Source organism: Magallana gigas, chromosome 2 (genome assembly GCF_963853765.1).
Source record: "Magallana gigas chromosome 2, xbMagGiga1.1, whole genome shotgun sequence".
Lineage (NCBI taxonomy): Eukaryota > Metazoa > Mollusca > Bivalvia > Ostreida > Ostreidae > Magallana > Magallana gigas.
Window position 1 is genome coordinate 41,885,248 of NC_088854.1, and position 13,248 is coordinate 41,898,495.

Genomic DNA, 13,248 nt, shown 5'->3' on the forward strand with positions numbered 1-13,248 from the left:
AACTTTAAAAAACGATGCTACGGACCTGTGCCATTAAAAATGTCTGATGTTTGCAAAACCAATCACCTAAAATAAAATTCTTCATCCTTGAATTATTCTGTATACATGTATCTTTAGACAAAGCTCTTCTAAAGGTGATTAGCATGGTCTAAAAATGGCGACGGAAGCTGGGTGGTAAGCATATTTTAGATATGATTAAAGCCATGAACTATTATTTGGTATAGAAAAGTGCCATATATTATGGCTTCAAAATTTGAAAATCCATCTACTACTATCTTTATACAGGGCTCTTTTTTACAAGTGTAGACCAACAGAGTCTAAAATGTATCATGTATTTTCAAATTTTGAAGCCAAAATATATGACACTTTTCTCTCAAGGGTTTCAGATCCAAGATATTTCTGCTCAATATTTTTTTTATCATTCAATCAATGTTAAGATATTTAATGATAGCATGACCTATATCTTTCTGCTACCTTTAGTATTTCTAAGACTTTTTTTTTTTTATAATAATAGAATATTTCAAATATTTTTTAAAAATTAAATCTTTTAAAAATAAATGAAAATATAATCATGTTTAAATAACAAAAGTTTTAAAAACTTTCTAGACGTCCACCATACAATGGCCTCTCAATGATCCACCCTGTTAGTATTTAGAAGTGAAGACTCGATGAGCATTTATGTACAGTTACATTAAAAATGACGAATAATTCAAGGATGAAGAATTTTATTTGTGAGTACCAAGGCCCATGTTAACTGTCCTAGATTCCTTGTACAAACGAAAACCTCAAATTTATACCAGCTTTATTGTTACATGTAAATAAATAGTGACAGTGTGAATAAAATTACTTTGTCTATAAATACTTAGAATTAGTAAAAAATTTGTCGAAATCATTGTTGCAATAATTTAAAGTTAAATAATACATAATATTTATTGTCCAATTATATAATATCAAAAATGACATACACCTTTTGTACAAATATTTAACAAAAATAGAAATAGCACCAAGTTCACACAATGGCTTGGCTAGCTGCGAGTTGAGCTGCCTTAAGCAAGCTGCTGTAGGGGGTATCCCTACCCTAGGAGAACATGATCTCATGCTCCACGTAATAATACCCAGACTCGGTTTTGGGTACGTTCATTGCACAGAGTTGGATACTTTTCACAACTTGTTGTCCGAAGTAAGCGGTTCGCTTTTCTTGATAATGGGAGGGGTCGATTCTGCTCACGCCTATTGGAAAAAAAACACCCAATTATGAATCTGTTAAATTTTATTCAAATCGTGTAATGTCTGCCATACATACTAGTATATGATATCATCAGTTGTATTATTTTGTAAGCTTTTGTGTTTACATCCACTTAGTATATATGGATGTAAACACAAATAACAATAGCATGGATATACGGAGTCTAGTATTCGAGTGTGTCAAAGGTCATATGTTCACCGCATTTTTGCACACTTTCGCTTATCTGAAAAAAAGAACTGCAACAAAATGCATTTCTATGAAAGCTTGCTGGTTATGGTGTTCTTTAAGGTTGTGTTTCCGTTTTGACACCTACGGAATTCTTAATACATGAAAACACTCAGTGGGCGTTTACGTCAAGAACAAACTATAATTAGAGACAAAAATACCTAAATGATATAATAACTTTCATCATTCATTCATAAACCGTAGATTCCTTACTTTACGCGTGTATTTATTTTCACGTTTCAACCGTTTTGCATCAAATCGCAAGAACATAAAATTGCGAAAGCCGAATTCTCACCATTGTTTCCTTTAGTTAACATTTCTCCGAAAAAAAATCCAAAAGCGTAATTTTAGAATCCGCAAAACGTGATGATTTTCACGATTTTACGCGAATATTAATTCCTCGCGTTTAATTAGGAGTATAAAATATATAAATGTATAACTATGCATGTTCATTGTTGAAAATCCTTTTACATGTTAATGTTTATTAATCATGCAATCATGTATTTTTTCACAGTCCCGTTTATTTATAGAATGAATTCAATAGCTACCCTATTTAATTTGAGCTATTGGGTAGCTATTGAGTTCATTCTTTATAGATTAATTTGCTACTATAGACTTAAGGAATAAAGAATCATTCTCTGAGTATTACGAGGTGATAATTTCGGTCGGGGCGTGGTCAAATCCAATAAATCCCAAAGGACTTTATGATAGATTTGATCACAACCGACCGAAATTATCACCTCATAATATTCTAAGAATAATTCCTCGTTACTTATATTTCTATAATTTTCAGCAATTGTACGATTTATTATGTTAATATGAATAAGCAAACCCCGCTTGTGCCCCAGTTATACGTCATTTGAATTTATTGGACTGCATACAACAAAATTGAAACATTACAGGAAAAGATACTCAAAAATTTAAATGTTGTAAAATAAAACCCTAGTCAATTGATTTCTGTACACAAATCGAACATAACGTTGGGGGAAATAGATACGTTTTCGACATTGGTCTCGTTGTTACAATTTAATACAAATAATTCGTAGAGTATCACAAACAGAGATTTTTTAAAAGTGTAAGGATACCTAGACTTGGTAATGTCATTATTCTTCTTCTCATTTAAAATGCGATTTTGTATAAGTTACATTAAATTTCCATGTTTTATGTAATGAAATTGTGTCGGTCTTTTTTTCTCAATTGCACATTTTCCTTACTTATTGACTGCAACCCAACCAAGCACTATATCGGTCCGGTCAAACCAATAATTCGATTTTAAATCGTCATTTTAAAACAGAAATATTAAAACCGCCATCATTGTTTTAAACTCCGTCTACAAAACTGAATTTTACTACCGGACGTACATTATAGTTTATGACAACAATGTACCTAATTTTCGAAGCCTATACATGTCTTTGGACATTTTGCTGATGGTCACATGGGGCGTATACCTATCGTCTGCGGTAAATACGCCATCGTTCTCCAGCGATGTTCTAACGCCATCTGTAAGGAATAGTGAATAGAATCAACTGATACTGGTAATATTGACTGATTTGATACGTTACTAAATACAATTTTTACATTCAGCAATGATGCAACATTGGCAGTGGGACGGGACGACTCTATGCTTATCTCACAAATACGTGCATTTTTCTATACTAGTAGTCAGACTTATCATTATTGCTTAAAATAAATTTGTTGCATTTTCTGACTAGAAATAGTCTTGTATTTTTGAAACTTTGTATAATTATTATATAGGCTCAAAATGTAATAATTCTATATAGTATACATACTAACATTTGGCCGGTGTTTACATTATGATGGCTGTGTATACTTGTGTACGTATGCACTTGTGAGTTGCATTTCACACAGAAATCACCGATATGATATCTCTAAGTACTAACTGACAAGCGTGTTGAGTTCTTCAAGACCCTGGTTCTCTTCCAGTGACGCATATAGAACTTTATGGTTAAAATGCCCTAATGTAGACACTTTGAGACATGGAGGAACGAAATCCGCCGCCTTCAACTGGCTGTGAAACTTGTCCAAGGCTCTCTTAATCCTAGGAGAAATAGAAATAACTTGAGAGAGAGAGAGAGAGAGAGAGAGAGAGAGAGAGAGAGAGAGAGGAGAGAGAGAGAGAGGAGAGAGAGAGAGAGAGAGAGAGAGAGACGGAGTTAGTTTGATAATTGGTTAGTTAGTTAGTTACTGTATAATACTAAATCCATCCTCCAGATAGTATACACCCAGTGTAAGATGAAGGGTGTCTATCCCGATCATCGCCGTGGATAGGTTCTCTTCCTTCGCTAATATGATCTCCTGAATCTCCCTCACATTTTGTTTGATCTGCAAATATAGTTTCAATAGTTAAGCCATCTTTTAACGATTGCTTATTTGTCCTATCACCCAAATTACTGGTAATGCCACCTAAAAATTGTCTCCTCCCTACACCCTGGCGAAACAGAACCATATTAAGTATCTTAACATAAAATCTGAGCACAATGATATCTTTGATTGAATTCAAATTGTCAGGAGACCTATTTTGTTCAATTTTAAAAGATCAATAAGTACCCTAACATACCGCCACAAAGTTTAAGGAGGCATCTAAAGGATCAACAGATTACTGATCAGGTCTACCTTAAAATTTTGAATATGATACCGGGTATTTTCGGGCATTAACCATAGTTAAGAATAAACGAATAAAAGAATAAAAATACCAATATCTTAGCTTAAAAATCTATCCATTTTTAACCGGTTTTTTCCAAAGGAAAAATCCGGTTATTGAAATGGTAAAATGGCGGGCGGGCGGGCGGCCAGGATGGTGGCTGCAAAAAGTGTGCCCTTTTTTAAACGGATAACTCCTCCAACAATTCCAAGATAGGAAGTTGTTCTTTAGCAGACCAATTGTGTATATATCAAAGGTGTGCATATTGCTGGGATTTTGATTTCTGATAATTTATGAAAAAAATACCAGCTGTTGAACTTAGTCATTTTTGGCAAATTATTGCATATAGGGTACCCCAATGGTACAGATAACTCCTTCTACAGTTTTCAAGATACGAAGTTGTTCTTTTGCAGATTTATTGTACATATATCAGAGGTGTGCATAATCTAGGACTTTGATTTCTGATTATTTATGGAAAAATACAAACGCGCGGCATTCAATTTGACTGCACCGCTTGGTGTGTTAAAGGACCGACGTCATCCAAAAATAGGCATTCAATGCTTAATTAAAATTAAACTAATTTTAAAACACAAGCATTACATCTTTTTTTTCTCTGTCATATTCTTTCACTTGATAAACCTTTGGGACACATACTGATATAATGGGTATTTCGAGGTCATTTTTGACAGTAAACAAGTATTGAACCGGAGATTTAAATTTCAAAGTCTGTTTATCTTTGTCACAGTTTTCATTTCCTGTGGATTTCGCTGTACACGCCGCTGGCTGCAGATCGTCAACCTTGGCCTGGAAATTTTGAAACCATTTCACCCGTTTTAAAAACACAAAAGCTGGAAAAAGTTAAAATATAACGACCATCTGCAAATACTAACTAGAGGTACTGTGAGCAAGCTCACAATTGATACCCCCCGCTAAGAAAAAAATCATAATGCATGTATTTTTCCAATTATAGAAAATATTGGATGAATCTATTTCATCGTCCATTTTCCATAAATAACAACTGCTCTATTTTTTTTAAAACTGTTGGTCATAAGCAATATTTGTGTGAAGTAAGAACATTCAATGCTTCTCCATAAGAAAGATAATGACCGGACACGAATTTTGCACTTTTTCTGCCAGTGACCTTGACCTTGCCCAAATGACCTTGGGTCAAGGTCATGACACACCCTTTGGTCATAAGCAATATTTGTGTGAAGTTAGAACATTCAATGCTTCTCCATCAGAAAGATAATGACCGGACACGAATTTTGCACTACTTTTCCCCACGACCTTGATTTGCCCAAATGACCTTGGGTCAAGGTCGTGACACACCCTTAGGTCATAAGCAATCTTTGTGTGAATTAAGAACTTCCAATGTTCCTCCATAAGAAAGATATGGACCGGACACAATTTTTTGTATTTTTTCTGCCAGTGACCTTGACCTTGCCCAAATGACCTTGGGTCAAGGTCATGACACACCCTTAGGTTATAAGCAATCTTTGTGTGAAGTAAGAACTTCCAATAATTCTCCATAAGAAAGATATGGACCGGACACGAATTTTGTATTTTTTCTGCCAGTGACCTTGACCTTGCCCGAATGACCTTGGGTCAAGGTCATGACACACCCTTAGGTCATAAGCAACCTTTGTGTGAATAAAGAACTTCCAATGTTTCTCCATAAGAAAGATATGGACCGGACACAATTGCACAGACGGACAAGGTGATTCCTATATACCCCCCAAACTTCGTTTGCGGGGGGTATAATTAGGAAAACAACAGCCCAAAGAACCTTTATTATTTTTTTTTAAATGTTTTTTTTTAACATTAAAGAAATCCAAAGATACTTCATTGCATAGAGCTTTACATCGCAATCTTTTACTATTCTTTCTTTTTTTTGGGGGGGGGGGATTTCGTGACCAAAACCCATGTCTACTGCTTCGCCAAATTAGGGGATATATAAATTACAATACAATTGATTACAGACTTTTTATTCCAAAGTTTTAAATTCAAGTATATATGTAAAAAAAAATGATCATGCCCTCTGATGTATTGTCTGAAGAAAAACATAATATAATGCACACGTTTGCAAAGAGTCAGAACTTCCAACAGGTTATAATTTGCAACATCAAACCTAGCAATTTTGGTATGTAACGTTGTTTTTTTTAATATCTCAGTTGCACCCATCGTCGCGAATTACGACTAATATGTACAGTATTATCCCAGAGTAATGCAGACTGTAGGTCTTGGTTTGAGACGCTTTAGATGAAAATTACAAATGTACGCAACAATGTAATCTTCAAACAGTTGTCTGCGAAATTGAAGAAATGTATTAGACTCCATTTTTCGTTAAAAACGGGATTTCAGTGGGGTACCTTTGCAAACAAAACCAGTAAGGGTGCTTGTCGTGACCTCTATATTAAATCTTTTGTCAACTGCATGACGTCAATGTTCGAAATCCTCGGGCCACCGTACAAGTTAAATATCTGGACTTAAACCGTTTTCATAGCAGCGCATTATATGAAGTATTCAAAAATTTAAAAAAATGTTTACAGTGCTTTCGAACATTGAAATTTTAAGGTCCTGTTACAGTTATGGCCGAAAATAGTCTAGTACTTCATTTAACATCTGGTTTTCCCCCTTTTCATTGTAAATTGAAACGCGTGATTTTCTAACAAAAGAGGCGTTGAACGGAAGTCAACTAGCTAAATACGTTAAACCGTCATTGTTGACCTTCTAATGAAAACTATAAGAATGACAGATGATGGTACCTTACTGCTTTAGGAAGAGAGTCGCTTCACTCAAGTAAGATATTAATCACAACAGTTATAAATTATTTAATATCAAAAACTTTTCTCCAAAAATGTACGTATTCATTTAACAAATCACTTATGCTTCATCTAAAGTATACTGTTACATGTATTTGTTTCCATGTCTTAATTGCTATGCATAAAGAAAAATTTAGTTAAGCAATATTCATACATATAGATAAATGTGCTCTGTATGTTTTTAATGTTGCAGAGGGGCTATAAAATTGGAGAAAATTACAAAAAGTCCTTCCCTTTCAAGATTATTATTTTAGATAATTGATTATTGGGTTTTTTCTCTCTGCATAGCATAGGCATAATTCTGCTTATTAGAATATCATTTTAGTAAAGATTTCGAATCTACAAGTAAAATTGTGAAAAACTATGATCTTAAGTAAATTAAAATGATCCACTTCTAAAACTTTAGAACACAAAACAATAAATCTGATTGTGAAAAAATAAACCCTTGCAAAATGATTTATCTATATTGATAAACATTCCTTGTTTGTAGACAAAATTGAACAATGAATCTGAGCGTGAATCCCTCGTCAAATAGGCTGGACGAAGAGGTCTCAAGGGTCGGCATCCTGAATACAAGTACTGAATCACTGCAGAAGAAAGAATTCGTCAGCGTACTTCACTCCGAGCTTTTGCCGTCCCTGGTTTATGTTTCTCTTCTTCTGCCCCTCGGAGTAACCGGAAATATCCTAACCTGCTGCGTCTACAACCGGAAATGGGAGAGGAAACGCAAAGTGTCTACTTTATTCATATTGACTCTTGCTTGGGTCGACCTGTTGAACTGTCTGTCTACGATGCCTTTCGAGATTGCGTTGTTGGTGAATATCACATCGTTTGACTACCCAATTCTCTGCAAAATCTCCCGTTGGCTGACATATCATCTGAATTGTTTTTCTACTATGATCCTGCTCGGCATTGCGTTGGACCGATTATTTGGCATCAGATACACGTTTAAAAGATCATTATTTGGAATCACGCGATGTAAAATTTACCTTGCTTTCTCTTTCGTTATTGCTGTTCTAACGACTTGGCCGGCTTTGTTTCTTTTTGGAACATACACCAATGTTCACCATGGTATCCTCTCCAAAACCTGTCTCATAGACGACGATTATATTTTGAACCAAAAATCCATTAAACCTTTCTGGCATGGTATCTACTTGATTGTGTCTACTCTTGTTGTGGACATTGTTTTGATAGTAATTTACTCCATGATTGGGTGTTCCATTCACCAGAGTCGTAGGAATTCCTTTAGATTTCGCCGAAGTGGAAGGTTTGCTTCCTCGATCTCATTTAAAAGGTGTTCAATAGACTCGTGTTGCTGCAATACTAAGAACAATTTCAGCTGTTCTAGCTGTAGAATCAAAGCGCAGAACGCACTGACAGACATAGACGAAAATCTCGAAGATGACGTGTTTGTTGATAGTCCCAGAACTCCGAGAGCCCAAAACAAACTACAGTCAAGCAATTCTTTTAATTCGGGAAGTAATCGTAGTAGTAGCTATTATAGTGACCAAATAGTATCAGCGAAAATATCACCAACTGAGAAAAGGCAACAATCATTTAGAAACTCGTTCTCGCGAAAAAGAACGACCAGAGCGCCATCTACCGGTTCAAGATTAAGTCAGTGTTCCAGAAGAAAGTTGAGGTTTGAGTCCTTATCCAATGAGAGCATGAGGTTTGGGCCTCGTTCTGGTACAAGGAAGACCCTGGTGATGCTATGTGTTGTGACCGCTGTATACATACTGACGTTTCTGCCTTATTGCGTCATCGTAATTCTTAGGTACACGTCCCCCGGGTTGTATCTAAGACTCACTAGACCACAGAAGAACATTTATCAGCTGTTTATTAGATCGTACATGCTCAGTATGTCCACGAACTCAATCGTCTATAGTTTTGTGAATAATAATTTCAGACAGGAGTGCTATCTAGTGATTAAATCAGGACTATCTGCATTCAATTCTCGGAAAACTCGTTATTCTGTTAATTCTTGACTTCTTTCTGTCTCCAAAAAAATTTTTATTGTTAGGAAATCTCAGATTCAAAATAAAATATTGTTGACTATTATTCATTACGCTTAAATAAGATGCTAGCTTATCTCAATTTTGTTTAACATTGGACACTGGATTATGTCGGTCTTTTTATACATTTTATGGTATGTTATAGCATGGATTGATTTCCTTATGACGTCATGACGTTGATTGCGTTTGCCAGGTTCAGCAAACAAATTGAACAGCATGCGTGAGCGAGCACTTTTACTTCAAGTCTGCTCAACTGACCTTATTTTAATCATTCATTTAGGAATAAATTTTTAAAGTAAGATGCAAAAAGAGGAAGGAATAAAAGCAAAATCGGGCTGTCCGGCAACTGATTACAACTGGTATAATGCTAGAAAGAAGCCACATGTGTCTAGGACACAAGTCCCAGTCACACGCTACCGTACGGCCAACGGATGGCAATTTTTTCAATCAATTCGTCACCGTTTTCATGCATTTCTTGATCCGTTTTAGTTCGACAGATCCAGCAGAGAGTTTAGACACCACCGGACCAAGGTGTCCGCCTATACATTTGAATGCGATTTGTTTGGAACTCACATGGTTTTCATTGTACTGGATAGCCAGTATACTGCCGTTGTCGTCCGTTTATGTCCGATGAACCCGATTCCCAAAGGGATAATGACCGGCCGTGAAAAGAATACACGTTATTGGCTTTGACGTACTAGTAACCGGTACACAACCGGTTTGTCTACCGTTTAAAGACAGTCTCGGAAGTTTCCCATGTGTTGCTCGTTCGTTTATTGAACCAAACTGCTCATAGTTCGTCAATGGAACGTCATTTGACCATCGCTTGAACGGAGCATTTTCAGTATCCCGTTTTATATGGATCTCGGGAACCTCCAAGATCGGTAAGGTCGATCGACCTTCGTTAATGAACAATCGAAATTGTTGTTTTTATTTTGGTTAAACGTCTCCATTTATTAGCGTTATCCGGTAAGGTGTGACTATGCCATTGCATAATGATGTATTGGTTCAGAGAATATAAGTTTGAGTAGAAAAGATGCCGTGGCCGTTAACAGTAATATTAGGACGACGGTTTTAAAATATGACAATTGTTTGATGTGTCGCATACGTTGAAGAAATCCGTGCATTGCGCTCGATCAGTCTTACAGCCGGTTGAAAGGTAAAAATCTGTTTGATGTAATAATGTATATAAGTTCTAACTAGAATTAACCACACACCATGCCTTTAAGTCAGAATTCCATGAAAATAAGATTTTATATACACATTATCTAGTGTCTTTGCCTGTGATAACACTACGTATCGATTTTGTACTATATAACCCATAATACAAATGAAGCCAAAATGAGGCGCCGGCGGGGTTTTCTTATTTATATTTAAATATTGAATCGTACGATGGCCTAAAATTATATAAATATAAGTAATCATTCTTTGAATATTATGGCAATCGGTTTTTAGAACGCAGTTCGCAGTTCGCAGTTCGCAATTGAATAGTGAACTGCGTTCTATAGAACGCAGTTCGCAATTCAAAATTTAGAATTCATACTTGGGGCCCGCTTGCCTTATATGCAATTGAATAGTGAACTGCGTTCTATAGAACGCAGTTCGCAATTCAAAATTTAGAATTCATATATATTTGGGGCCCGCTTGCCTTAAATGCAATTGAATAGTGAACTGCGTTCTATAGAACGCAGTTCGCAATTCAAAATTTAGAATTCATATTTGGGGCCCGCTTGCCTTATATGCAATTGAATAGTGAACTGCGTTCTATAGAACGCAGTTCGCAATTCAAAATTTAGAATTCATACTTGGGGCCCGCTTGCCTTATATGCAATTGAATAGTGAACTGCGTTCTATAGAACGCAGTTCGCAATTCAAAATTTAGAATTCATACTTGGGGCCCGCTTGCCTTATATGCAATTGAATAGTGAACTGCGTTCTATAGAACGCAGTTCGCAATTCAAAATTTAGAATTCATACTTGGGGCCCGCTTGCCTTATATGCAATTGAATAGCGAACTGCGTTCTATAGAACGCAGTTCGCAATTCAAAATTTAGAATTCATATATATTTGGGGCCCGCTTGCCTTAAATGCAATTGAATAGTGAACTGCGTTCTATAGAACGCAGTTCGCAATTCAAAATTTAGAATTCATATTTGGGGCCCGCTTGCCTTATATGCAATTGAATAGTGAACTGCGTTCTATAGAACGCAGTTCGCAATTCAAAATTTAGAATTCATATTTGGGGCCCGCTTGCCTTATATGCAATTGAATAGTGAACTGCGTTCTATAGAACGCAGTTCGCAATTCAAAATTTAGAATTTCAAAATTTAGAATTCATATTTGGGGCCCGCTTGCCTTATATGCAATTGAATAGTGAACTGCGTTCTATAGAACGCAGTTCGCAATTCAAAATTTAGAATTCATACTTGGGGCCCGCTTGCCTTATATGCAATTGAATAGTGAACTGCGTTCTATAGAACGCAGTTCGCAATTCAAAATTTAGAATTCATATTTGGGGCCCGCTTCCCTTAAATGCAATTGAATAGTGAACTGCGTTCTATAGAACGCAGTTCGCAATTCAAAATTTAGAATTCATATTTGGGGCCCGCTTGCCTTATATGCAATTGAATAGTGAACTGCGTTCTATAGAACGCAGTTCGCAATTCAAAATTTAGTGCGATTGAATAGTGAACTGCGTTCTATAGAACGCAGTTCGCAATTCAAAATTTAGAATTCATACTTGGGGCCCGCTTGCCTTATATGCAATTGAATAGTGAACTGCGTTCTATAGAACGCAGTTCGCAATTCAAAATTTAGAATTCATACTTGGGGCCCGCTTGCCTTATAGGCAATTGAATAGTGAACTGCGTTCTATAGAACGCAGTTCGCAATTCAAAATTTAGAATTCATACTTGGGGCCCGCTTGCCTTATATGCAATTGAATAGTGAACTGCGTTCTATAGAACGCAGTTCGCAATTCAAAATTTAGAATTCATACTTGGGGCCCGCTTGCCTTATAGGCAATTGAATAGTGAACTGCGTTCTATAGAACGCAGTTCGCAATTCAAAATTTAGAATTCATACTTGGGGCCCGCTTGCCTTATAGGCAATTGAATAGTGAACTGCGTTCTATAGAACGCAGTTCGCAATTCAAAATTTAGAATTCATACTTGGGGCCCGCTTGCCTTATATGCAATTGAATAGTGAACTGCGTTCTATAGAACGCAGTTCGCAATTCAAAATTTAGAATTCATACTTGGGGCCCGCTTGCCTTATAGGCAATTGAATAGTGAACTGCGTTCTATAGAACGCAGTTCGCAATTCAAAATTTAGAATTCATACTTGGGGCCCGCTTGCCTTATAGGCAATTGAATAGTGAACTGCGTTCTATAGAACGCAGTTCGCAATTCAAAATTTAGAATTCATACTTGGGGCCCGCTTGCCTTATAGGCAATTGAATAGTGAACTGCGTTCTATAGAACGCAGTTCGCAATTCAAAATTTAGAATTCATACTTGGGGCCCGCTTGCCTTATAGGCAATTGAATAGTGAACTGCGTTCTATAGAACGCAGTTCGCAATTCAAAATTTAGAATTCATACTTGGGGCCCGCTTGCCTTATATGCAATTGAATAGTGAACTGCGTTCTATAGAACGCAGTTCGCAATTCAAAATTTAGAATTCATATTTGGGGCCCGCTTGCCTTATATGCAATTGAATAGTGAACTGCGTTCTATCTAGAACGCAGTTCGCAATTCAAATTGTTGAATAGTGAACTGCGTTCTATCTAGAACGCAGTTCGCAATTCAAAATTTAGAATTCATATATATTTGGGGCCCGCTTGCCTTATATGCAATTGAATAGTGAACTGCGTTCTATCTAGAACGCAGTTCGCAATTCAAAATTTAGAATTCATACTTGGGGCCCGCTTGCCTTATATGCAATTGAATAGTGAACTGCGTTCTATCTAGAACGCAGTTCGCAATTCAAAATCTAGAATTCATATTTGGGGCCCGATTGCCTTATATGCAATTGAATAGTGAACTGCGTTCTATCTAGAATGCAGTTTGCGATTCAAAATTTAGAATTTATATTTGGGGCCCGCTTGCCTTATATGCAATTGAATAGTGAACTGCGTTCTAGAACGCAGTTCGCAATTCATTTTTGGGGACCGAAATTTTCAGGGGCATCTACTAGTGGTATTTCACTTCCACTGTGAAATTTGGTGATGCAGTAATCTATAGTTTTTGAGATCTGTATGGTGTCCGGATAGGGCCATT

General features: G+C 36.3%; 2 protein-coding genes across 4 annotated transcripts in view; one reads left to right on the forward strand and one right to left on the reverse strand.

Annotated features, from left to right (window-relative positions):
- Positions 1 to 708: 708 nt before the first annotated feature.
- The window catches only part of LOC105317791 (A-kinase anchor protein 7), a 32,059-nt gene continuing 19,519 nt past the window's right edge, over positions 709 to 13,248 (reverse strand). For all 3 annotated transcript variants that reach the window (XM_011414519.4, XM_011414521.4, XM_066076694.1), the window contains exons 3-6: positions 3,678 to 3,814; positions 3,373 to 3,530; positions 2,858 to 2,971; positions 709 to 1,230 (exon numbers count right to left, since the gene is read on the reverse strand). In XM_011414519.4, the coding sequence (XP_011412821.3) occupies positions 1,079 to 1,230; positions 2,858 to 2,971; positions 3,373 to 3,530; positions 3,678 to 3,814 (561 nt within the window). In that variant the 3' untranslated portion in view covers positions 709 to 1,078. The remainder of the gene's footprint in view (positions 1,231 to 2,857; positions 2,972 to 3,372; positions 3,531 to 3,677; positions 3,815 to 13,248) is intronic.
- Positions 6,497 to 9,016, forward strand: LOC105317789 (D(2) dopamine receptor A). Its single transcript, XM_020063029.3, has 2 exons — positions 6,497 to 6,932; positions 7,446 to 9,016. The coding sequence occupies exon 2, from the start codon at positions 7,459 to 7,461 to the stop codon at positions 8,941 to 8,943; it is 1,485 nt and encodes a 494-aa protein (XP_019918588.3). The 5' UTR covers positions 6,497 to 6,932; positions 7,446 to 7,458; the 3' UTR covers positions 8,944 to 9,016.

Coding starts and splice junctions, on each gene's coding strand:
- LOC105317789 (XM_020063029.3), top strand. CDS start 7,459: ATGAATCTGAGCGTGAATCCCTCGTCAAATAGGCTGGACGAAGAGGTC.